The sequence below is a fragment of the Microtus ochrogaster genome, linkage group LG5, assembly GCF_000317375.1.
Source record: "Microtus ochrogaster isolate Prairie Vole_2 linkage group LG5, MicOch1.0, whole genome shotgun sequence".
In the NCBI taxonomy this organism is placed as follows: domain Eukaryota; kingdom Metazoa; phylum Chordata; class Mammalia; order Rodentia; family Cricetidae; genus Microtus; species Microtus ochrogaster.
The window spans coordinates 14853435-14878194 of NC_022031.1; the positions used below are offsets into that span (position 1 = coordinate 14853435).

At 45.4% G+C, this 24760-nt stretch overlaps 1 protein-coding gene across 4 annotated transcripts in view; it reads right to left on the minus strand.

The window, feature by feature from the left end:
• The window catches only part of Sulf1 (sulfatase 1), a 165718-nt gene that overhangs the window by 42487 nt on the left and 98471 nt on the right, over positions 1-24760 (minus strand). For all 4 annotated transcript variants that reach the window (XM_026786697.1, XM_026786700.1, XM_026786698.1 and 1 more), the window contains 3 exons: positions 18337-18576; positions 11106-11257; positions 8397-8566 (listed from right to left, as the gene is read on the minus strand). In XM_026786697.1, coding sequence (XP_026642498.1) covers positions 8397-8566; positions 11106-11257; positions 18337-18576 — 562 coding nt within the window. The remainder of the gene's footprint in view (positions 1-8396; positions 8567-11105; positions 11258-18336; positions 18577-24760) is intronic.

The following is a 24760-nucleotide window of genomic DNA, read 5'->3' on the forward strand; positions in this document are numbered from 1 at the left end:
ACCTGTTCTTCACAGGCTATTAAAGCTCACAGAAGGTGGATTTACTGTAAAGTATTACGCAAATTATATATATATATATATATATATATATATATATATATATATATATATACTAATTTGATTGTCTCAGTTCATTTGGTTAACAGGTTTACTATCCTTAATAATCTACTACTATTTTATAGATGAGGAAACCAAGGCGGGCAAATAATTTGCAAAGTTTATCAAAGATAGTGGAAGCAAGTCTGGATTTTCGTAGTTCATATACTTCAACAACATGAACAAAGGGGTGAGCAAGGGTGACCCTCGGTCTTAGAGAGTTTTTAAGCACAGATTTCCAAACAACCAGTGGCACAGAGAAAGCCACCATCCATATTGAGTGGGGGACCCGTTTCCCTGCCTCTGTTTGGGGGGTAGAAGTCTACAGTTGAAAGACTGTAGATAAGGAAGTCTGAAGTGGAGTCTGGAAACAGTCTCTGCGAGCCTGGTGATTTCAGGAGACCTCAGCGAGTACCATGCTGAACTAGTAACACTAGGGACCTCCCACAGGACGCTTGCGTGGTGGTACTCGGGGATGCTCTTGTGCACACCGAGCCACAGAAAGGCCACCTGTCTTTCACATTTTCTCCTGCCAGGAGGGTCACAGAGCCTATTCACACTGTTGAAAGTCTGATGTGAGAGCAAGCATCATGCTCCCTAATTAGACTCTGAAGACACCGTCCCCAAAGTACTAATGATGAGTAGAGAACATGAGTTCCTACAAGACAGCCTCAGAGTGAAAGGGAACAGTCAGCTTACACATCTGTGAACAGCTGAGGGGCATTCCTCTAAGCCTGGAGAACAGAGCTTATGCGTTTCCTCCACAGGTCAGTAAGCACATTCTTTTCATGTAAATGTCTGGCTTGAAACAATCCTCTGATATTAAATGGCAGATTCTCTGAGCTCTATCTGCCATCCTTTTCAAGGGAAATTTCCATCCTTTCTTTCCTTTCCCTTTCTGAGACTCTGTCAAAAAGAAACTTTCTATCGTATCAGTGTTTCCTCCAGATGATTCTGGAACCAACTGGTCCAGAGTTTTGACCTGGAAGGAGTCCTCCTTTCTAGAAATGGGTCACAGTGGGCACCGGCAAGGACTGAAGTCTGCCTTTCTCATTGTCTATGCAGCAGGTCGCGTTACAAACAGGATTAGACTTAGAAGCTGAGAAGGGCAGAGGGGCTTTAAAATCCCCATGCAAGGGTTTTGCACCCATGGGGGGAGGCGGGTATGAGGTCAGAGAAAGACAGCGCATTGGCCATGAAAGGTCTCCTAGCCATTTACCCACTGTGGTCCGAAAGGGAATACAGCTGTAAGAGATTACACAGGGGTTCTGTATAATACGCGTCGTCCCCTCACTGCCTTTGAAGTTAGGTCGGCTTAATTTAAAAATAAATCTAGTTCACTTTTTTTTTTAAAACCACAAAACCTCAACGCAAATAAAAATTACAATAGGGAACCGGCATGCAGCCTCACAGTGGGCAAATTACATCTTCCACCAGCCACCTTGATGTGCTCCGGGAAGCCCCACCTCACTTTGAGGAGCCGGGAAGCTTGCAGCAAATTACAAGCCTCAAATTGGACTCCCGGATTTACAGAATGACATATGTTAAATCTGGCTTATATTAAAAGGGAGAGTTCAGGGCCTGTTGTCAAAGCTGTCCACCCCTCTCCCTGTAGTTTTCTGACTTTCTCAATATGGGAGCTGACCTCTAGCTTGGAGGATGACATTTCAGGTGGGATCCCAGCGGGTAGCGGGGGATCTGGGGCACACATTTGCTTTTTAAAGGAAGGCAGACAGCCACTGCTCCCCCCAGCTCTCCAGAACAACAGCTGTTCAGGGACCTGCAGGTGGAGGGTCCGGATTGCTGGAATTGACAACATTGTGGAAAAGCAATCTTTTGCCAAAGACTGTGGTTGCCCCCTGCTGAGGTCTGCCAAATTCCTTGAAGATGCAGCCTTCTGTCCCCCCAGTGATAATTAAGGCTAGCTTGCCTAAGGACTGACTTCAACTTACTCAAAGAGGGCCCGGAGCTGTCACAGGTACAGCTTCACTAACAGAAATAGAGAACTCTTTAAAATGAGAAAACTGTGTCTTTAGTTGTCTGTAAAGCTTGGGATTCGGATCTAATTCTTTGTTCCAATTCTGCAATGTGCTACTATATGATTCTGGACAGTTCTTCTTTTTTTGGGGGGGGTGGTGGTGATGCCTTAGGTTCTTCATTATACAATGGGAATAATAGCTTTGCGGAACTTATTGTGGGCTTGACAGATTTTTGGGACTGTTGAATACCGCTTCTGGGGTCCCATTCTACTCTTGCCTACAGGTAGCCAGGCTAGTTCACTAGGGGGTCCTGCTTCACTTGGGCAAAGGAGAAAGTCAAGTACTGCTCATGCTAGTAGCTCAAGGCCTCTGTTCCATCTGACTGTCACATTGTCACACTGACCCAAGCTCCCAAGCACAGAGGTCCCAAACCCCAGCTGTCAAAGTTTTCCCTATCAAAAGGGAATCCTTCCAGTTTAGCCTTTTACCCAATTTAAAGTGTTCTGTTTCCTGCTAAGGAACTTCCCACCCATCTGCCTATCAATTTAAGCTGCAAACATGGAGAAACACCCTAGGAAGCCCGTTGGATGGATCAGAGAAAAGTGTGCAATAGTGATTATCTCTTTAAAGCCAAGAGGACAAAGGGTCAGATCACCGTTTTTGAGTTTCTGATCCTTCAAATCAAGACAAAAAACAAGCCCGGAATCTATTTCAGAGGCGCCACTGCCTCAGATGGCCAGGCTGGTGAAAATTTCTGCCTGCGAAATGAGAGTTTCAAGCAGGTACATCTGTGGATCTCAGAAACACATCTGTAGCTGCCCACAGGCTATTCCTGGCTGTATTTGCCTGAAGAGGACTCCCTGCCCTGCATGCTGTTTTCCCCTGATCTTGCTTTTTTGGGTTTCTAGCTCGGGACAGCATCACCTGCTTGGCCGCACACAAGTTCAGTCTGCCAATTTTCCTTGGGGTTTGAGTCTCTTGCCAGTGTCACTGGCTGACAAAAGTAGGACAAAGGGTTCTGGAAAATCAGCGATGCCACCTTTCTCTTTGGTGGGCAGGTATTTTAAAAAGAATGATTCTTAGTAGCCAACAAATGGCTTCAAGAAATACATGTGTTGTATATTAAATCCATATTGGGGAATTGCGAACCACGTGGTTCCTTTTGAATATTGATGGCCTGTGTCGTCGGTCCGGTAAAAACTTCTTTCTTTTGTTGATGTGTTGAACATCTGTTTTCTTTACTTGTTTTCTAGTCGCAAACATCAAGAAAAAGGTCACTGACAGAAGTGACAAGTCCGTTCCAATGCTCAACGCAGCCCGCTCTGCAGGCTTAGGACACACTTGCAGCATCGCCTGGTAAACTCTATACCCACTCTCCCAAGCCATGCCATCTTCAATTTCATTAAAACTGAATCTACTTAATTGACTTTCTGGAGATATGCCCCACCTGACTTCAGGTATCTGTAGGCAGATCACATTAGAACACATGCAGAGTAAGACCAAATGATCTTGACTGTAGGCATACAATAAAAATAGAGACTCGTTTAATGATGCTGGAAATGCCAATTGGAATTATGCAAATGTGCGAGATCCACTCTGATGTTCACTGTGGCTGTGATGCAAACGGTGACATGGCCTGGTATAGTGGGAAGGGCAAACGGGACAAGGAGAACTGGGACCTAACTCCAGCTTTGCCCCAAACCCTTCCTGTGTCCTGAACAAGCCACTTAGCCTTCCATTCAAGTGAACACATGGAACTTCATTTTATTTTAATTAAAAAAGTTATGGAACCAAGAGACTTGCTAGATGCTCTTTGAACTCTTGAATCCTAGTGCTATCTTAAAAATATTTTCATGTCAGCTAGCTGGTGAGGTCAACGTTATTCATTTGGTAAGCGGAATTTAATTTTACAACTAAATGAGGAGCCAAGCTCCTCGCCCTAGGAGCTAAGGGGTTGGGGAAGGGAGGGAGGGAGAGAGGGAGAGGGAGAGAGAGAGAGAGTTGGGGCAAAGCTGCTGAGGCAGGATCCATAGCGTGTCCCACGTGGCTGTGCTCCTCTGGAGTCATGCCCCTACACTCAGGAGTTTGGGCATACAGGGGTTCATCATAATGTGAAAAGAACAGTGTAGGTTTATAGAAAAGGAAACAAGTCTGCCCAAATTGGAAATTTATATGGAGCATTGAAAAAATTTCATCTTCATAAGTATAACTTTTAATATTTTTTTGTAAAAGGGATAAAAATACAAATTCTTGTTAAGTCAAGACATTTTATAAAGATTTGTTGTATTTTTAAGCTGTGCATTTGTGCTTGTGTGTGGTATGTGCCCCTGACTGCAGGTGCCCTTGTCAGAGGCCAGGAGGGAAATTGAGTGTCCTGGATCTGGAGTTACAGGCAGTTCCTGGACTTGGGTGCTGGCTCCTCTGGGAAAAGCAATAGGGCCACTTAACTGCTGAGCCTCTTTCTCCAGCCCCAAGAGGAGACAATTCTTTACTGCTCCAATTAGCAGCTCCACGCCCCCACTCCTGACTCTCTCTCTCTCTCTCTCTCTCTCTCTCTCTCTCTCGCTCTCGCTCTCGCTCTCGCTCTCGCTCTCTCTCTGTGTGTGTGTGCAGTATGGAAGAAAAACCTACTGAAACAAAACGATTAAAAAACAGTCTCCAGAGTTGATGGGCCACAGTGGGTGGCAGGGGCGCATTATCACATGGGATGGGGAGCATGAGGCCCGAAGTATTTCCTGAAAGCTTAGGAGAGGCTCTGCCATAGTGAAGGGCTTCGTGGTAAGAGTTTTATGTGGATTTCCTTGTTGGAGCTTTTCTTGAATTTTTTTGGAGGCCAAGATAGGCCGAGTTACTGTCTGATTAAACAGGACCCCCATGTGAACAAGGGAGAGATAATCCGCTCCTATTCTTAGTTGGGAGGCATAACCTCTCCCCTCGGTTTGTAAAGCCAGTGTGCCGGTTTTGAATGGGCCCCTCTCTTTGTCAGAGAAGCAAACACCATGGAAACTTGATCCACTCTCCTCAGTGTAAGAAGGTCAGATAGCCACAGCCCAGGGCTGCATGAAAGGGAGCGGGTGATGTTTGGCCACCTAGGAAGACCTGAAGCAAAACGTCCACATGACTAGCTCCTTGCACCGGAGGCCAGCTCCATGCTGTTTCCACAGGGCCTGCCAAATATTTCTGCAGAGCCCTTCACTGCTAACGGCCCATTGCTTGACTGCGTCGCTAATGTTTTCACTAAGGGAGCCAGCCATTCAGTAGCTACCATGCCTCGCAGTCTGCAGCTTGTCTTCAATTTGTCTTGCTCCTTGTGTTGAAGGACTGAACTCTGAACCTGGGCACTCATTCCCTCCCTCCCCCTATCAGCGGTCAGGGAGACCTGTGCAGGAAGGCAGCCAGGGGCTCAAGGTTCCTGTGGCCTGCTGGAGGCATGTGAGTCTCTCTCCACACGCTGGGTGCACAAACCCCAAAGACTAGCGGCACAGAGTCTCTCACTGACTGCTGACTGCATGCTCATTCCCCACGGCTCAGAATGCTCTCCCACCCGGAATTTGCCCAGAGCAAAACTTCACATCTAGAAAAGATGATAGCCCAGATCAATTCTTTGCAGGATGGCCAGGTGTGCGGGGTTCATGGCAGTGAAGTCTTAGCTTGTCAAGGGATTTACCCTGTCACCAGGGGCAAGTGCGGACTTAGTTCTCTGTCGGCTCTCTTTAAACCTTGAGTCAGACAGCGTGAAATTACACTACTTGTGGGCCAATCATATTGACATTTGCATATGGCCAATCTTAATAGAGAGGATCAATAAGAATGAACACCAATAGGGTGGGACTGCTCCCCATGCTGCTCCTCTAAGGTCTGGTTCACGACATCACACCAAAGTGACGCATTTATTTCCACTCATAGCTGAGCTCATGGAGGAGGCTTTTGTGGCCTTAATGGACAGGTGAGTCAGGCCTGAATACAGTTTCTGTGTAATTATTTCGGGTGTAAGCTAGCCGGGCAGCCGGGAGCCGAGGGGGACGCAGCCCTCTCCACCATCTTACGACACCTTTTAGCTTTATTTCTTATTGCTTTATTTGTGCCTTATTCTCCAGCTGCTAGGTCATGAATTAGAGCAGTGGTTCTCAACTTTCCTATCACCCTGACGCTTTAATGTCTGTGCTATACCCTGCCCCTGAAAGCATCCATTTCATGGCTGGAGAGTCTCCTGCATAGTTTCCCCATCTTTCCAGGTCCACTGCGGACCCTGTGGGTCATTTCCTCCAACAGGTGCAACTGTTTTCCCCTAGTGCTCTGCGGGGCTGGGACCATTGTCACACCTGACACTTCTGGCCCTCTAATGCTATGGCTATCTGGACACTTAGCCATTCTCCCTGTCAGACTTGGGTCTGGGCAAGTTTACTACAAGTCTTTGGAGTTTTAGAGAGCACGCCCCAGCTCCACCTGGCTGGTGGGTCTCAAATGTGGCTGCACTGTACAATGAAAGAGAGTGGCTGGGTTTCGGCAAAACCGTAGGAATCCAAGCTGAGTTTGGGACTGCCCCCCGCCCCCATCCTAATTTATTGGTGTTTAGGGGGTGCCCATTGGGCCCTTCCTTAACTTCCTTAACTAAGATTAACTTCCTCAATCTGTGCTGTTTGGTAAGCTGGATACATATAATTTCCAGTGTATTCTTCAGAGCTACCTCTCCCACCCCCACCCCTCTCTGTGCACATTTACTGTCTGCACACGCCACATCGATGTCAGGACCTCTTGAACGGCTGGTTTTCGTATAGGCTTAGGACCTAGCCTTGAAGCTTCAAAGGCAGGCTGACCTCTAAAGAACCATGAAAGGCCACATTTTATCAACCCTTTCTCTGCAAACTCTGAGGAATGCCCTTAAGGATCAGGCTGCTGAAAGCCATCTGAGGCTGGGATGGGGCTAACGGAGCAAAGGGAGCTACACAACCTGAGTTCTGATCAAAAGAGTGGGAAAAGGTGAGCTCCAAGCTATTACTGAAGAAGCCCGAAAGACATTTTCCTCTCGCTGCACCTGCTGCTGACTGAATTTGTAACTGAGCTACAACAGGGGGCCACCTGCTAAGAGGTGCCATTCATAAATCCACTTTCAGAGTCAGTAACAAGAGAAGGATTCTGTCCATTTAGTTGAGTTCACAGCAGTGCTCATGGAGCCCGGATTCCCCCCTATTGCTGGAGCCACAGTCTTGTGTGTCTCTCTCTTCCATGCAATAAAATATTTGCATCCTCCTGGGCACAGTAGGTGACCCACTTTGCTTCTTATTTATTGTTAGTTTCTCTTCTAAGTGAGCTCTGACCTCTTTCCTGTTAGTCTTGGTCATGTGACTGAGTAAGGCTAGTGACAGAAAGATACTAAGAATAGAAAGGAGCCCAATGCCTGACAATTCCATCAATAGTCATTACTCTATCCCTAAGGCTCTTTCTCTCTGGAATCTTGTTTAGAAGACCCAGGCAGGGGCAATAATTCCAGCACAACTAGATCATGAACCAGTTTCAGAGACTTGTGATAAAAGGTGCCTTCTGAATGGGGTGTGCTTTCCGCAGACCGGATCCCAGCTACCGCGTGTGGAAGGCTACGTATAGGGCATGAGGGTTAGGAGAAACCGTGTTGAGAGAGAGTCAACAACAAAATCGTGTTCTTCGCTGCCAAGGCACCTAGACTTTTCCACCCTTGGCCAGGGAGGATTATCAGCACAGTGCAGCTTTCTTCTCTCCCTCCTCCTCCCTCTTAGCCACCAGGGCCTCCCCTGAGCCTCCCCAGCCCCCCTCCTCTCGAGATGAAACATTAGGTTATTTTAAAGCCTTGACCTGAGCCGGGCCTCCCAGGCAAGCTCCTGCAGTTGCTTTCGGCACATACCTAATTGCACATCTGCAGCCAAGCTGCTCCTGTGCTCCCCAGGACAAAAAACAAGGCCACATTTCTATAGCTGGAGCAGAGAGGGGCCGCCCCGTGCCTATGAAAAGCGAACCATTCTACCCCATCAGTACTCTTAGGTCATGCTCCAGAACATAACGTTTAGAATGCTGGAAGGAGCTCTAGGGGAAAACTGCCCCCATTTCCTTGATGAGAGCCTCTTCATTTAGCTGCTGGCAGATACTGGAAATGCCACTCCCAATCCGAACCCCCAGCACCCTCTACTGCAAACCTGGTGTCTCTGCCTGTCCTGTGCTGTGTCCCTCGGTTTTCACGTGCCTTGGGTGCTATGCAGACCAAAAGGAAACAGGGTGAAGAGGAGGGTAAATTGGGAAGCACAGGCAAGGGCCAAGTTCAGCAAGGTGCATTGAGGGTTTGCTACTCACATGTGTTGAGAGGCATTGGGGTACAGTTTTGAAAACTGTGGGGCGGAGTCTTCAGGGCCGTGGGGTGCTGCGTGGCTGATCACCATCATAATGGGCCTATGGGGATACATTCTCTTAGATAGTTTGAAGTAATTAATGCTCTCGTTAGTGATTAAGTCTGTGAAGTAGTCCTGAAACATACATTTGACACAAAACAAAAATTACAAAAGGTGACATTCAAGATCACATTAGAACACTGCTTCCCTCAGAATCTACCCACTGAGTATAAGCCTTACAGGGATGAGAGCCTCCCAAGGAGCCAGCCAAGAATTGAAAAATATCTGTGACTGTTCACTTTTAGGGTAGCCAGCTTAGCAACAAGGATAAAAAAGATAAACAATTCAACAATTAGGGAAAAGAGGCAAGTTGTATTTGCCTAAGATAAAGACTAAATCTGGCCATATAAATTCAAGAACATATGAAACACTGGCTATGAATCTCATTCTCAGCTTTCACTGATGCAATTCGTTGGTCAAATTACTCCAGAGGCAGGAAACATCCACACCAACTTCACAATCACACCTTCAGAACACACACACGTACAAATTGTGCAAACCCAGGGAATTATTTACTTTTTGAAAATTCTTTAATCCACCTGTAAGAATAATACCACCATCAAATTGAAGACATCGTCAAAAAAAATATCATAGGTCCAACGACAAATTGCAACATTTTCTCAAGTCATTCCTTGGGAACACTTAAATGCGGGAGCCTTTGATTTCCTGTAGCATGTGCTGTGTGCATTGGAGAGAGGGCTGAGCTGCTGGAGTCTGAGTTTGACTTGCTGATAGAATGACTTAAACCGCAGTGTAGGGGGCGGGGCCCGATGGAAGTTTGGAAGTGGGCAGGGAGGGCACAGGGAAGGAGAAAGAGGAGACAGGAACTCTGACTAAGCCACCTGCTCTTCTGTGCATATCATTGGCCTGAAGCTGGAGTGAGTGCAAGCTTTTGTCAGAAACTTCCAGGCAGTGGTCACAATGTCAAAGACTTCCGAGCACAGCTGGCCACATGTGGTGGATTTAAGGACCAGATCAGCTGCAAGAGAAGTGCTGGGGGAAATCTGTGTCATGTCCTTGTTAGGACAAGTCCAAAGGCCGTCCACTTCTTTCCACGTGTGGGTCTTTTTAATTTCTTTACAAGCACACATACACTTAAACATACACACTCGCTGTGCATGCACACACGCACACACACTTTTCCCAACACAGTTGTCTTTGACACCTAATCAGCCGTGATAATGAGCAGGCTGCGTTGATTTAGTATTTGGAGAGAATCGTGATTACTTTGTTCTCCTTAGGACAACAGGGAACTAAAGGTTAATAGCTTGAACGAGGAGCATGAAAAGCATCCCCGCAGATCGAAAGGGAGAGTAATGACAATTAGTGTGCGTGGCATGCATCATTTGCCTACAAAGATTTCGTCCCCAGTCAGGGAAATGACCGGGGATCCATGAGTGGTTGAACCACTCCAAGCTGAGTTTCCCTGTCTTCTACAAGGAGAATGTGGCTCAAATTTGCCTTCAAGGTTCCTGCTGACTGGCTGACTCTCAACTTTGATGATTAGAAGCCTATCAGCAGTGTTAGTGAGTTCATTTGCATTCATTATTTTCAGGAGGGTAGGAAGGACCCAGCCTTACACCTTGTCCCTCATCAGGACAGGCACAAAGGCAACAGCATTCCAGAAATGTAGCCTTAGACCCCGCTCTCTTTCTACCAAATGCCTGAACCTGTTGAAACAGGTTGCAAAATCCAGCTGAATTCTGGCATTTGTAGGAAAACGAAATGAATGCATCCAGAAGGACAGTGAGTGCTTTAGAAAAATGACCAGCTTGAATTTAAAGATAGTCTTCCCGTCACTTACTTTTATTATCTCATATTTTTTATTAATTTGAGTTAGTAATCCTAAGAATTTTTTTGTGATTGTTGTTGATTCCTATTTCCGCTGAGGTCTCAGCAAGCATCTCTCCACGTTCGGGTTACCCTAGCTGTGTAGCCCAAACTCTCCATCTGCCTGCCCCAGCCTCCTAAGAGCTGGGATCACGTATGTGTCTGGCTTATGTTGTAAACTTTAAACTCTAGGATCTGCTTGTTTGGGAACCATTGGCCATTTTTATAGATGGATACGGACATCCTAAGGCTGAGAGCCGTAGACTGGTGGGAACTCTTACTGCCATGGGGCAGATGTCCTGCTCACAAATACTGCTTGGTCAGATGGGAGTAAAAGCAAAAAGCACAGTGTCCCAAAGTTCCCAGTGGCACCAGTCTGTCTTATTTTCACATGGAAGGCTGGATAATATATACCTTCAACCACGGAAAAGCAACAGTACAAGATGCACATTTGATTATGCGGACTAGCTCTTGAGAGAGGGGGAAAACAAAATTTATCACAAGACTGAAAGAGGGGGGAGTATGATTTTCTGGGTGTCCTTTCATCAAAGCCTGATTGCCTTTCATCCTAATGAGAAGGAAGGAAAAAAAAAAGGCTCACTAGACAAAAGCATGGAGCCGTTAGAGTCTTTCTTGTCTGGAGCTGGAAATTGCCTTAAAATTTCTCATTCGAACATTGTGAGAACACAGAGAGCCCATCTTGCGGATAGTTTAAGTCCCTGGAAATGCCGTCCCCCCCATTATGCGCAAAAGCAAATTGACGCAGTTTTACACTGGAAATTACCTTTGCATAATCAAATCCATGCTTTTCTTTGATGCCGTTGCGACAAACAGTGTAATTATAGAAACGAGAATTCTTGATTAATCCAAGCCATTCTCGCCACCCAGGAGGGATGTAGCTGCCGTTATATTCATTGAGGTATTTTCCAAAAAAGGCTGCAATAGGAAATGAAAGATAGTTTTTTCTCATGTGAGATGATTAATCACAAACAAATGCAGAGATATGAAATTAGGGCTTGAAAAGTGACGGCGAGGTGAAAACCCGTCAGAGGAGAGAGTTGTCGCCGTTCTGCAGGCCACGCCAAAGTGACATTCACTCACTTCGCTTTTAAATTCAAAACTGAAATACATATATTGTAATGGTCATAACACTTTTGGGGATCAGCTTCCTAGGGCCAGCCGGGAATCAATGCAGGATATATTCTTTTGCTCAACTGGTAGGCAGTGTGAGATCCGCTGTGTGCTTGCTGTGTGAGGACCCGAACACCGAGAATTAGTCTTTGTGACAAAATTAAGTTTTCTTGCTTTTTATTTGACTGACGAATCACAAACCTTCACTGAGAAGTTCACCTCACTCTCCACAAAACCACAGAAGAAATGTTTCCTAGTCTGTGAAGCCCTTCCAAGCCCCTGCTCACGGGGTATGGTGCCTCAGTTGGCACACTGGCTTTCACCCGCCCTCCATATCCACAATCTGGTCTTGACTCAAGGCCAGAGTAGCTCCTGTTTCACTCAGATTGCTAGCCTTGAGCCCACAGTTCCATACCCCGTAGTTCTAATGCACCTTCCTTTCCTTCCAGTGACGTAGTAATGGTCTTGAGTAAGCTTTGTCTACTTTGATGGAAACTTTCTACTTTGTGGAGTTTTTTGTTGTTGTTATTTATTTATTGAGTCATTTCTGTATGTATGTGTTTAATTTTGGGGGCAGGGTCTGACTATGTGGCCTAGGCTGGCCTTGAACTGTCAGTCTTCCTGCTTGTGTCTCTATGTCTACCTCCCAAGTGCTAGGATTGTAAGGTTATAGCCATGAATCTCTATGTTTGCCTTTGCCTCACCCTGTGGCCTGCCCACCATCCCTACACAGTGCGGGGCTCCACATTTCCGTCCATTGTCCATTTTCTTTTCAAACAGTTTTGTAAGGGAGCATAGCAATTGGAACGTGTAGCTGAGAGGAAGCTTCCCTGGCATCTGCAGGCCAGCTCACCTCTTCCTCCCTGCACTGCCCTGGAGAACCCGCTTAGGAGAAGCCCAGTGCAGGGATGTTGTTGGGGCCAAAGAGGCTGGTCCAGGGGAAAGCACTTAAAACAGTGTTTGACAAGGGTAGCGGACTTCTCATGCAATAGTGAGAACCACTGTGTGATTCCACAGTGTAAAATACCGTTCTGTGGTCTGAGGGCAGCTTGCTCTCTACTTTTGCTTTGTTACAGGTGTTTGTTGGGGTTTTGGTTTTTGTCCCCCAATACGACTTATTTTGTAGAAACCAATTTTCTCCCATGTGGTTTCCATTTTCCTTCATTAGTCTAAGAACCTTTCCTGCTATTTTTTGTGCTCCCCACCTCCAGGGCAGCCACGCCCAGTCATGCCTGCCCTTCACCCACGGCTGTATTTTTTAGGTCAACCTGTACCATTTCTAGTCATTACCACGGTGATTGCCCTTCGCCTTAATCCTTCCCTTAGAAACGACTCCTTCAAGTCTGTTAGTAATTCCTGCTATTGCCTTCAGAACTGCCTCCGGGCTTTCGGTGTCTTTGTGTTAATGGAGTGTGAAAAGTGTGCTCAGGGTTCCAGATGTGGTATCACCCACCACATTTGCTGCAGGAGAGCCCAGGACCCAGCACCCGGAAGTGGAAGCAGCCAGACGTGGCTGCACACGCTCCTCTGGTCCTTTTGGAGCTTAATGCTGTCAAGGTAAACTCTAATCATCCCTGGTTTCTTTGGACATTACATTTTTTTTCCCCGTGCTCTATAGTTGCTTATCTGGGCTCCTAATCATTCTGTTCCAAGTGTCCTTTCTGTCCACGACTTTATCTAAGCTGGTTGATTTTCATCTCATTTCCATATTATGAAGGCAATGACTTGGTTAAAAGCCTGAATTGTCTCCCTCCTTTGGTGACAGCAACTCAGCTTGGCTAGTGCTTCTATCAGAGCCACCCCACATCCGCCCAACCTTCTGGACCATTCTTTCCATTTATGACATCACCACTTGTCTTCACGGCTATTTAGGGAGGTGGTTGGAGTGGGAAGATGGGTAGAGAGGTAGGAAAGATTGAATTATGGATCATAACTATTAGTGTGTGTTTGGTTGTCATAGTACTTCCCTCTGGGACCACAGGCTGCATAATACTTAGAAATATGCTTTGACTATCTGAAGAAAACACTTTTCTTTCTATATCAGTAATAGTAACTCTTAAAGATCTGATGCATAGAGAAATTAAATCTTATTTAGTATAGTGAATGATGTACTTATGACCACTTTAATGCATATGGCAGGATTTCATTGTAGTTACTACAGATATAATTGAGAACTGAGCTAAACTGTGATTTATACATTTGAATATATGAATTTGGTTTACTCAGAGTACAAGCATAGTGAAGACAGGACTCTTACTTTCTGTCTCTTTATATCCCAGGGTCCAGTGTATTCCCAACATCCTGTGGTTCAGTAAATATATGTAATGGTCCATGTTTATGTGCCTAGCAAAAATCCATGACATCATAATCGAAACAAGTGAGAATATTAGCTTGCCTTACCCTAGAAGACTCTAAATTTAATGAAGTCCTTTACTAGAGAGAAAATAAATAAGCTTGTAACAAGTAAAGTAAATCTTATGCAAAAGACAGAGGATTTAAAAATAGATAACTTTATGTAAATTAAGTTATCACAGAAAAAAATGTACAGCAAAGTAAAGTATGGTGTCATGTGTCTGCAGTGGAGGCTGAGACAGGAGCATGGCTTGAGAAAGGCAGCTGCAGACCAGTCCAGGCAGCATGGTAAACATACCAGCACGCAATTAATTAGTTAAACATTTCATTGCGGATTTCAACTAAATATTGTCTCTTCCACTTACGGCATGGAATAAAACGGATGTGTCTAAAATCCAGTTCATGTGATTAGGTAATTTTAGTGAGCATAGCAGAACTGCAGTGTAATTTTGGACAGGAAAGAAAACTCTATGTTGGGAAGCTGGCTTGAGTTCTTCAAATAGATTAAGGACAGAGTAGGCTGTGACCACAGCCCCTTCGGCTCTGCCTTCAGCCTCTTTCCATTCAATCAACCACGGATGATTTTTTTTAACCTTATAGTTTTGGGATAAGTTTTATATTAACTTCTATTCTGTCATAATTTTTAGCAGACTTTAGGCAGCACTCTGGTTTTTTTCCCTCTGTGATAGATAATCCATGTCTTTTCATTTCACTCCCCAGGACAACGTGCAATAGACATAGTGTTGTGTTTTTCGACTCACATTTTCCATGACTAAAGTTAGAAACATTTAGACTACAACCAGTCCAAAAATATGCCTAAGTTCTGAAAGAGGAAAGTCATGTCATACAAGGGTAAATATAATATTGGATCAATTCATTTCATTTAAAGCCATGTATTTTGGATGCCTCCCAAAATAAGCTTCTTAGTAATTTGTCTTCTCGGAGTTGCTTTTCATAGAACTTATTGCACTTTGCGTTTCTCTCTAGATGGATATTTATGTGAGTCATGTTATTTCCGCCATTATTTTTCTTAACTCTACAGTCAAATAGTCCATGTAATACGTTCATAATTAGGAAAACAGCAACTGATTAGACTTTTTTCCCCAGCTCACTAGTGTAGTGTCTTGTAATCTTCTCCCACATCCCCTTAATTTTGTAGCCACTATTCACAGTTAGATCACTAACTATTGTTACAATGATAGTCGTATTTCCTAATTTCCTGAGAAAATTTTATCTTTCTCATCAGAGATAACTTTAAATTACAAAGTCTCTAGCCTCATTGTGCTGCTGAATTCAAACCTAGGATCTCAGACAAATACTCATCCACGGACCCACATCCCATCCACCTGAGTGAATGGTATACTTTTCTAGCCCCTGTGTTTGGAAGGGTCCTTGCTTCCCTGAAAGAATTCCTTATACATGGGAGCCTGATCCTGCACTATGAATTCTGTCATCACCTATACGTCTCAGTGTTGGCAAGATGTTAGCATTAGAATCAGTCGTTGTTCCTAAGAGCTGATCTGCTGTCCCTGCAGAAAACCCCACTAAGGCAGGAGTGCTGGGCTGCCAAGAATAACAGCCAGTCTTTATTGGGAGTGCCTGATGGTTGGTGCTCACAGCTTTATCCCAGACCCAACTCTCCTAGTGGGGTAACATTCTGAGCCGAGCCCTGCCCTCCAAAGCACTGGTGCCAGCTCTATCCCCAAGAACACCCCTCTCTTGTAGGTATAAAGTTTATGCTGGGAAATTAAGAGATTCGAGTCAGTGATGACGAGATACGGTGGCACATGCCTATAACGCCAGCATTCAGAGGCTGAGGGGTTGGAGGTCAGCCTGTGCTATAAAAAAAATGAACAAAACTTCTAAATAAATGATCTCTAGTTTTTGTCAACCCAACACAGGGTGAGTGTGTCATGATACAATTAAAGGAAATCCAAGAGTGCCCTGTGCCACCTACAAGCAAATGGTTGGTTTCTGTGCTTGGTGGCCCAGTGAGCTCTGCAAGAGGTCCTTTTCAATTCTGCTATGGCTATCAGGAAGCTTCCTTCCTTCAAGCAGCCTTTCCCTACTGCACAGCGTGTACTTTAGAGCCACACTTCACCAGAACATTAGGTAGGCGGCATCGTTTGTTTCTGCTTGCCAGGGTACTGATTGTTCTGCATCCTACCTGGTTCTATGTGTCTGTAAGGCACTTTGGAACAAGGCAGGAGAGAATAGCATGCAGAGAAATAAGATCCTGGAAACAGCCAGGCCCAGCAGCACATGCCTGTGTCCCCAGCACTCTGGAGGTAGAGCAAGATGATCAAAAGTTCAAAGTGATGAGTTCAAGGTGAGCCTAGACTATAAGGAGGTCCTGCCTTAAAAGACAGACAAACAAGAGGATATTGGAAACTGTGCACTCAGATATTCTGGGTTCTGTCCACCATCAGTGGATTGACTTTTGTCCTCTGACAATGAGTTCTTGTGAGTCTGGTTTTCTTCATTAGTACCATAGTCTCCCTCCAAACTTTCTTATAAGAAGTAGGCGAGATAACAAAGTGGCCTGGACAGAGAGGGCAGGCTGTAGAAGCCCATTCCCTTCTTCCTCATCTTTCCTGGGCTTGCTACAAAACAAATCAGCATAGCCTGGTGCTGCTCTAAGCCCTCCTCTGCGCTCCACCACTGAACACAATCCCATCCTGTGCTCTGGATGTGTTGTGAGTTCCAGTCTTCCCAGATCCATGGTCTCCACTAGGGACTAAATTACAGAGATTCTGGGAACGGCAAAGGCATCAATTTCACATGCTTCCTGTGAGCAGAGCACACTGGTGGTTGGTTTGAGTAAGAAACCATGTACCAGGGGACTGTTCTAAACCTGCTTCGGAGTTGGCTACCAAGAATGTAAAGCCACACTCCAGTATAACACACAGCCAAGCACATCTGCCATCTTGGAACCCTGCAAGGATGCTTAGTGGATTTGCTAATTGCTTGAGAGTCCTGGGATGAAATATACATCACTAATGTGAGAAGACACACCAGGAGCAGGTGCCTTCCATGGCCCCCTCTCCAGCCCAGTTTCCCTAACCGGAAGCAAAGGCTCTTGAGATAGCAGAGGGGTTTCCTCTGTGAATGGGATGCTCAGACGCCTGTGTGCTGGAGCTATCATTGGTACAATCGATACTTTCATCCTTAAATAACAAGAATTAAGTGCCCATGGGGGCTTGCTGGAAAAAAGCAAATGACTGCATACTTCCTGATACCACTGGGAAAGATTAAAAAGAGATTTAAGAGACCATGTATCTGAAAACTCTTAGTTTTAAACTTTGAGAACAGATAATCTATAGGCCTAAAACTAATTTTCAATAAACTTTTTTGATGACGTCTTTTTATGAATAAATCTGTTTCTTGGGGTAGGGATCCAAACCCTACATTTTACCCTTGTAAACCCTCCAAGTGAACCCACTTCCATATAGAAATGCTTAGAAAACTGGGGGTGCAGTACCCAGTGCTGGAGAAGGAGGGCTTTGAGGATAATGGTCCCAGGAAATCTTTCCTGTTACTCCTTGCTCACAGAGAGCCACTCCGATCCCTACCCAGAGAGCTCAGTTTTCAAAACCCCAGCCAACCATGAACCTTACTTTGCTGTGTGAAGGCTCAGGGTAGACAATTCATGCAGTGAAGACTGCTTCCTTTCGTGGAAGGAATGGCGAGTGTCTGGTGGCGGTGACGTCAGTTGAATCTACTGCTAGAGCCTTGTTAGTTACATATGAATAAATAAACGAATCAGCAAGGGTCACAGGCTGGCTTATTGATTCATTCAAGAAGTCGTTTGGCTCATGCACTGGGCCTGGGGCCCTGGAGTAGGCACCGAGTGGTTCAAAACAACGCTTAGTCATTCCCCAGGGATTACCTACATCTAAGCAAACCCCTGAGTTCTTCCATGATCCCGAGATTTGTGAGCGGACACCCCATTCAGGACCTGTTACCCTGGACTAGTTCACCTGCTGGGGGCCTCTGTGGGAACAATTTCCCATTGCACCCACGGAGAATGCTGAATTTCCTAGAAGGGACTTCCACACGGGTACATTCTCCTGAGTAAAAATACTTCGCACCCTGGTGTTAATGTGGCTTGTCTTCTTTCAAATCTGTTTTTGGACTTAACTAGACTGCCGAGAGGAGCTCCGGGCTGTCCCAGGAGTGGATGATGCCTGCAGAGCAGGGGGTGAGAAAGTGAGACCGCCCTTGTGTTGTCTGTCTGCTGAGTGCACTTAACTCATCTTTTCACCCTTTGCCGTTATGACAGAGAATAGAAGCTTTGCTGGAAGCTGCCAGCATGTTCTCCCAACCCCCTGAGCTGTGAACGACTTAGACCTCGTTCTTCAATAGGGTACCCTGGCACGTGGATGCGTTTATAGCAACAGAGCACGGACCACGGCAGAGATGAGAGAAGGTAGCCTCCTCATTATTGAGTCTCCGGGGACTTCTCATCCACCGTACTCTCCTGTATCGTTTCCCTCCTCTGAGACGATGCAAGAAGAAAGAGCATGCCTTACCTGTTCTGTAGCCAGTGTTGTTAAGATACACAGCGAAGGTCCGAGGCTCGTGCATCGCCTGCCACGACGGGGAGGAGCAGTTCTCATTGTTCGTGTAGACGTTGTGGTTGTGCACGTACTTCCCCGTGAGCATGGACGACCGTGACGGGCAGCACATGGGTGTGGTCACAAAGGCGTTGGTGAAGGTGGCCCCGCCGTGCTCCATGATCTTTCTCGTTTTGTTCATGACTTGCAGAGAACCTGGAAGACATAGTTCTGGCACCAGTTAGCAAAACACACCCCATGGCTACTCACTTCCGACCTGACTCTGAAACATCTCTGTTCTCTCTGCTTGTTAGTTTCCCTCCCCTTGTGTGAAGGAGTCTATGATTTGCTCGGTCCTCATTTCTAAAACAAAGCAGGCCTCTTGGGATCTGAACATCTCAGACATTTTGCAGAATAATCGTCCTGCTTCAGTGTCTCTTCTCTTTAATCACAAAGGAAAAAGCACTCAGGCTATTCATGTAATCAAAGCCAGAATTTTAGATATGAGGACGATCCCAATATCAGGCGCCTTTGAGGACCATTAGGAAACAATGTCTTGTAACAACATATCAACACCCTGGGAAAGTCTAATAATACCAGAATTCAGCCAATATGGTGTTTTAATTTTAATTCCACGGCAGAAGAAAAAACAAAACAAACCCCTTACTAAGCAAAAGATCCTTCAAAATATATGTAATCGGAGACCAAGGAGTGTAAGGAGGGAGAGGGGAAGGGGAGAGGGAAAGGGGTGAGGGGAGGTACAAGGGAGAAGGAAGAGGTGTCTCAAAGTAACTTGGTATCCTCTAGCAAGCTGATCCATGTCTGCCTGTGTTTCTATCCAGATAAGACTATGGCCTTGTGCCTTGGCCAGGTTATATGTCCACTCTGTCCAGAGAAAAGGAGGGAGTGTACGATTTCCAGCAAGGAAGAAAACTGGAGTTACACAGAGGCAAATGAAGAGAAGCTGCAATTATTCCAAATCCTTCACCTTAGCATTTTCTGTTCACATGACATATGAGGCAACAGTGTGTGTGCTGGGGTGGGGTGGGGGAGGGGCTTCTAATTGGGTCTCACTAGAACTTAAATATGCGCTTGCAAGGGGTGCTCCTGACTGCCCCTTCTCTCTGTGGTGTGGGAAGGCCTTCTGCACATGGTTAATGAATAAAGCTGCTTTGGCCTATGGCAGGGCAGAATGGAGTAAGGCAGTAATTCCAAGCAGATAGAGGAGGAAAGGAGGAGGAGTCAGAGAGATGCCATGTCAGAGGAGGAGTCAGATAGAGGAGGAAAGGAGGAGGAGTCAGAGAGACCAAAGGAGACCGATGCTCAGGAATCTTATTGGTAAACCACAAGCCTCGTGGTAAAATATAAAATAATAGAAATGGGTTAATTTAAGACATAAGAGCTAGCTAGAAAGATGCCTAATTTATTGGCCAAGCAGTGTTGTAATCAATACAGTTTCTGTGTGATTATTTTAGGTCTGGGCAGCCAGGAAACGAACAAGCAGCCTCCGCCTACGTCTCTGGTTGTCTTCTGGCGATCAAACACCCTTTCGTAGGACATGGCATACAGTGCACTCCCAATTGTGCAGAACATTTGAGCAGCCTCGGCTCTCTACACCAATTCCCCTGTAGGATGGGGGGAGGTGGGGAAGAAAGTACAATTCTCCGCCTCTGCTAGCTACTACACACACCATGGGGAAGAACTGACACGCAGAAGTTTCTTGTGAATATTTGCAACGCCCTACCACCACCACAACACATATATAAGAATGTGAACATAGCTACAGCAAGAGTGTAAGCCAAGAGGGGACTGGAGTGAATGCTTGAGAAGACAGGACCGGAGAAGAAGGAACTGTCAGGAGGGTAGGGTGCAGTGCACTGTTGGGGACAAAGGGAGGACAGCATGGGTAATGCCCTCTGGTGACCAGGAGAACAGTAGAGCTCTGGGAATGGCTCTCTGTTTTTCTGACATGGAAAAGAATACGAAACGTTAAAGAAATGTGACCTGTGACTGAATCAGTGTGCAGGAAAAAGCTACCTGTACAGGATGATGTGACCCGAGAGGCAATGCAGACATCGTGGCTGCTGGGCAGACATACTAGGATCTGATGAGAGCCATAAGATAAAGGCAGAATTTGATGAGCAAAGAATACGGTGAGCAAAGTTTTGAGAGGCCTTGTAGCAGGAGCGCTGGTGTGTGAGGGGAAGACTGTAGCCAAAAGGAAGCCATCCTGGCCTGCTTTAATAAAGCCTCCCTGCTCCCTTGATAGACAGGATCCAAGAAGCAGATTCAAGGCACTCTGCAATCCATGGAAGAGGGCTGTGGGTTTAATAATGGCTCAGATTTTCAGCACAAGAAGAAATCTGGAAAGGGAATGCTTTCCTTGATGGTGAAGAAGTAACTGCAAAGAATGCGCCTCCCAAAAGATCAAAGAGAAATGCATTTCAGAAGGGTTGCCTTTTTTACATTTTTGCTGGGCAATCATAGAGAGGAGACATCCGGACGTGAGCTGATGGTAGAGAGGAAGTTGGAAGGCTTCTGCAGGTGCCCACCAGCCCCCTTGCCTCTCCTCTTTAGGTCTAGGTGGTGTTTCCTCACGGGAATGTCTTGACTTTCGGAAAAAACAGCAAACACTGCCTAACAGTCTATTCCAGAGAACCAGTTCTCAGAGTTTCCTTTATGGGCCTTTGTTAGATTCAAATAAAAGAAGGAACGCAGCTGGAGGCCATCATCCGAGGTCCTGCGTCCCCAGTGGCCACCTCCCTCTTCCAGAAGCATTTGGACTGCAAATGTCGGGTGGAGGAAGGGATCGGATTGAAAGTCAAAATAGCAAAATCTGCGGTTAAATTGTCTTTAGCCTCATTAATAGTCAGAGGAATTTCTCAGGCAGAATCCCCCTCTCATCCCCACGATTACCTTGTTGTTAATATCTGAGCTAACCGTGTTGTGATCCTAACCACTCCCTCAAAAACAGATGGACAAACAACATCCGGACATGGCCAACAGATTGGCCCGAGCAACCCCCTTAACCTCTTTGGGTTTGGGTTTCTGCTCTGTAACGTGGAGCTCTTCTCGCTCGTTCCCAGCGCTGTCAAGAAGTGGATGTCCTGATGCTATGATGAGACCCCTAGACGCAGGAGTGCTGTTGCTAGGGCTGCACAGTTGGCATTCCGTATCTGTGGGTTTCCCATTGGGCCTTTCAAACCAGCTGCAGATCGAAAGCACTCAAAAATATTAAAAGGATCCAAAAAACTCCGTAGGCAAAAAAAAAAAAAAATATATTGTTCCTAAACATATGAAGACACTTTTTTTTTGGGTCATCATTCTTCAAACTAAATATAGCATAAGTATAAGCAAAGTATTTCCACGGTGTGGGGGATTAGGAATACTCTACAGTAAATAGCAGAATACATATTCCATTTTGTATGTGGGATTTGAGTATCCAATATGCTTAGTATTTGCTGGAGTTCTATATTAGTTACTTTTCTGTTGCTGAGATACAACGACATGACCAAGGCAACTCACAGAAGGGTTTATTTAGTCTTATGGTTCCCAGGGGATAAGTGTCTAGCATGATAGAGAAGCGACAGGCATGGCAGACAGAACCGGATGCCAAGGGTTCATATCTGGTCTCCTGTGGATGCCAACTGCCCTCCGCTCACCTCAACCCTGAGCACATGCTTGTATGTGTCACTGGTTTTTGATTAAGTAACATTCACACTAAATACTTAGGTTGTTTTTTCAAGGAAGCATGATTTCTCATGTTAACCATTACCACGTCTGTGGCAAAGAACGGGCTTTTCAACAACAATAATTCCCATATTAAACATGAATGTATTGGTGTAGTGAATATTTTAATCTAAAAATACAAGAAAAAAATCATAAAGCAGTTTATTTTTCTGCCAAAACTATTCAGTCTTTGGGGGACAGGCACAAGATGTTTTCAAAACCAAGAGGGAAAAAAAATTGGAGAAGGAGGGAAAGAAGGAAGATAGTAAATCTGTCTGGAAAGTTTCCAGTTCACTGAAACGCATGGCTCCCTTCCCCCACCCAGTAAGAGCAAAAAGGACCTGAGATGCTGAGACCAGGGGGAAAGGAAGGCCTTCCTGCCAGCCTCTACAGCCGCAGCTCACAAGTGAAGTCACAGGAGAAACTCACCTGGCCTTTGTCTTTCTAAATTTCACACTCTCTAGAGATGTAGGTTTAGGAACGCTTTCCTGACTGTTTAATGCAGCAATGTGAGAATCTTGGTAAGTGGCAGACTCTTGGTAGAGGTGCTGGGAGGCAAAAGGGGGCTGATTGTCCTGGGGAGTCATACACCACCTAAGGGGGTGTCTGAAATGAGGGGGGCTAGCCTATGGCTGACTGTGAGAAGTGTAATTCTTGCTCTTCAGAACTGTTTTAAAAGTCCAGAAGAAGGAGGAGGAGGAGGAGGAAGAACAATGAGTATTTTAAAGTCTTGGTCTTTTATCCAGACAACATCTACGTAGCCCTGGCTAGCCTGGGACTTATGTAGTCCAGGTTGGCCTCGAGTTCACAGAGATTCACCTTGCTTCTGCCTCTTGAATGCTGGGATTAAATTCATGTGACACTATGCCTGGTTTTTTTTTTTTTTAAATTCAAAGGGCAAATGACACATATCTATAGGCTAACTCCAAAGCACTTCTTTAGATAGGCGAAGCATTTCCACATGCTTACGGCTTAATTCCACTTGTGGTCGGAGGGACAGAGAACCAGCAGGGCAGAGACCTAAGAAGGTGAGCAATGCCATGCTGAGTTAGACGCATGACTCAGTCCGCAGTGTTTTCTTTCTCAAAATGGAACCAAGTGACCATCTGGAAGAGAATGAGCATCTATTCTCCAGCTTTTTCATTCTAGTTGAAGAAAGTGAAGAGTTTCTCAAGTATTTCAAAATTTCTTTCTTTTGATGTGTAAAATATTTAAAAAGTGCAGGCAAGAGCAGAATGAATCACACACATCTAGCTTTATTAAATCAAACAAAGCTACAGTCCATCCCCAAAGACACCCCCCCCACAAACACAAACACAGGCAGACAGACACGCAGACACACACACAAACACACACAGACAAGCAGGCAGACAGACACAGAGACACAGGCAGAAAGATACACAGATACGCACACAGACTCACACACACAAACATATACACAAACACAGACAGACAAGCAGGCAGACAGACACACATAGACACACACAGACAAGCAGGCAGACAGACACACAGACAAACACAGAAACAGACAGTCAGACAGACACAGACACACACACTACCACACTCGAGTCAAAAGAAAACATATACATTGTGAATGCTCTTGGAGACCTCTCTCCCCAGAAGTAGCCATTATCCTGAACTTCACATTGCTCATGTCCACGCTTTCAGAAGGGTACGGAAGGGGTGTGTTGGCAGTGACAGCAGGAAGAGAAGGGAGGGTGGGGACAGAGTAATCAGAATGCATTGTACAAAGCTGTCAGATAACAGACAATTTGTCAGTAAAAAAATTGTTTTTATAAAAGTCTTCCTCCTCCTAAACACCTGCTTCGTCAGAAGTAAAGGCAACATCGGGGGCTTCTTAAATTCTGGAAGAAGCAAACGCCAGGCCAGAGGATGCTCGGTTAAGTCATGACCTCTCCCCAGGGTCCTTTCCTCCTGGGATGCTGACTGCTGTCTGTCCTGCCCACTTGGGTGGGAAGCCATGATTCTCTCACAGCAGTGTAGACGGGTGTCCTCTGGATCACATGGAAAGTTCTCGCACTTCCGTTAACGAGTTCCTCATGTGTCTTCATCACTTTACAAAGTACGAGCTTATTTATTTGCCCTTCTAGCTGAGGACAAACCGAATTCATGCCTTTCCTTTGCAGCCTCGTTCTTAAACTGTAATCAGAGCCCTGCTCCGTCACTGTCTTTCCAGACAGGCTCTGGATGGTTTCATTCTTTCCAAATTAGAAAAATGTTGTACTAAAATTTTTATATATTTTTTACAAGTATTTTCGGAGTGTGCTGCGGCTCTCTGGAGGTACAGCAGCCAACAGGCTGGGTCTTCAGGAGAAAAAAAGCTTACCAAAACAATGGCCTATTAGACCCCTTGGTAAACAAACTCACATGTAAAAGTGAAAACCAACATCAACTGCAACTCATCCAAATCACAACAAGATACCGCCTTGCACACTGGACAAACAAACACAAGAACAGACAAACAGAAAAATGACACGTGTTGATAAGGATCTGGAGGAATTTTTACTCTTGTGCTTATTTGGAAGGAATTTAAAATGGTATAGTTGCTATGGAGAACACTGTTATTTCCCATAATATTAAAAATGAAATTATAATATGATCCAGCAATGGATCCCACTCCCTGGTAGAACCTTCCCTTTGCAAAAGGATT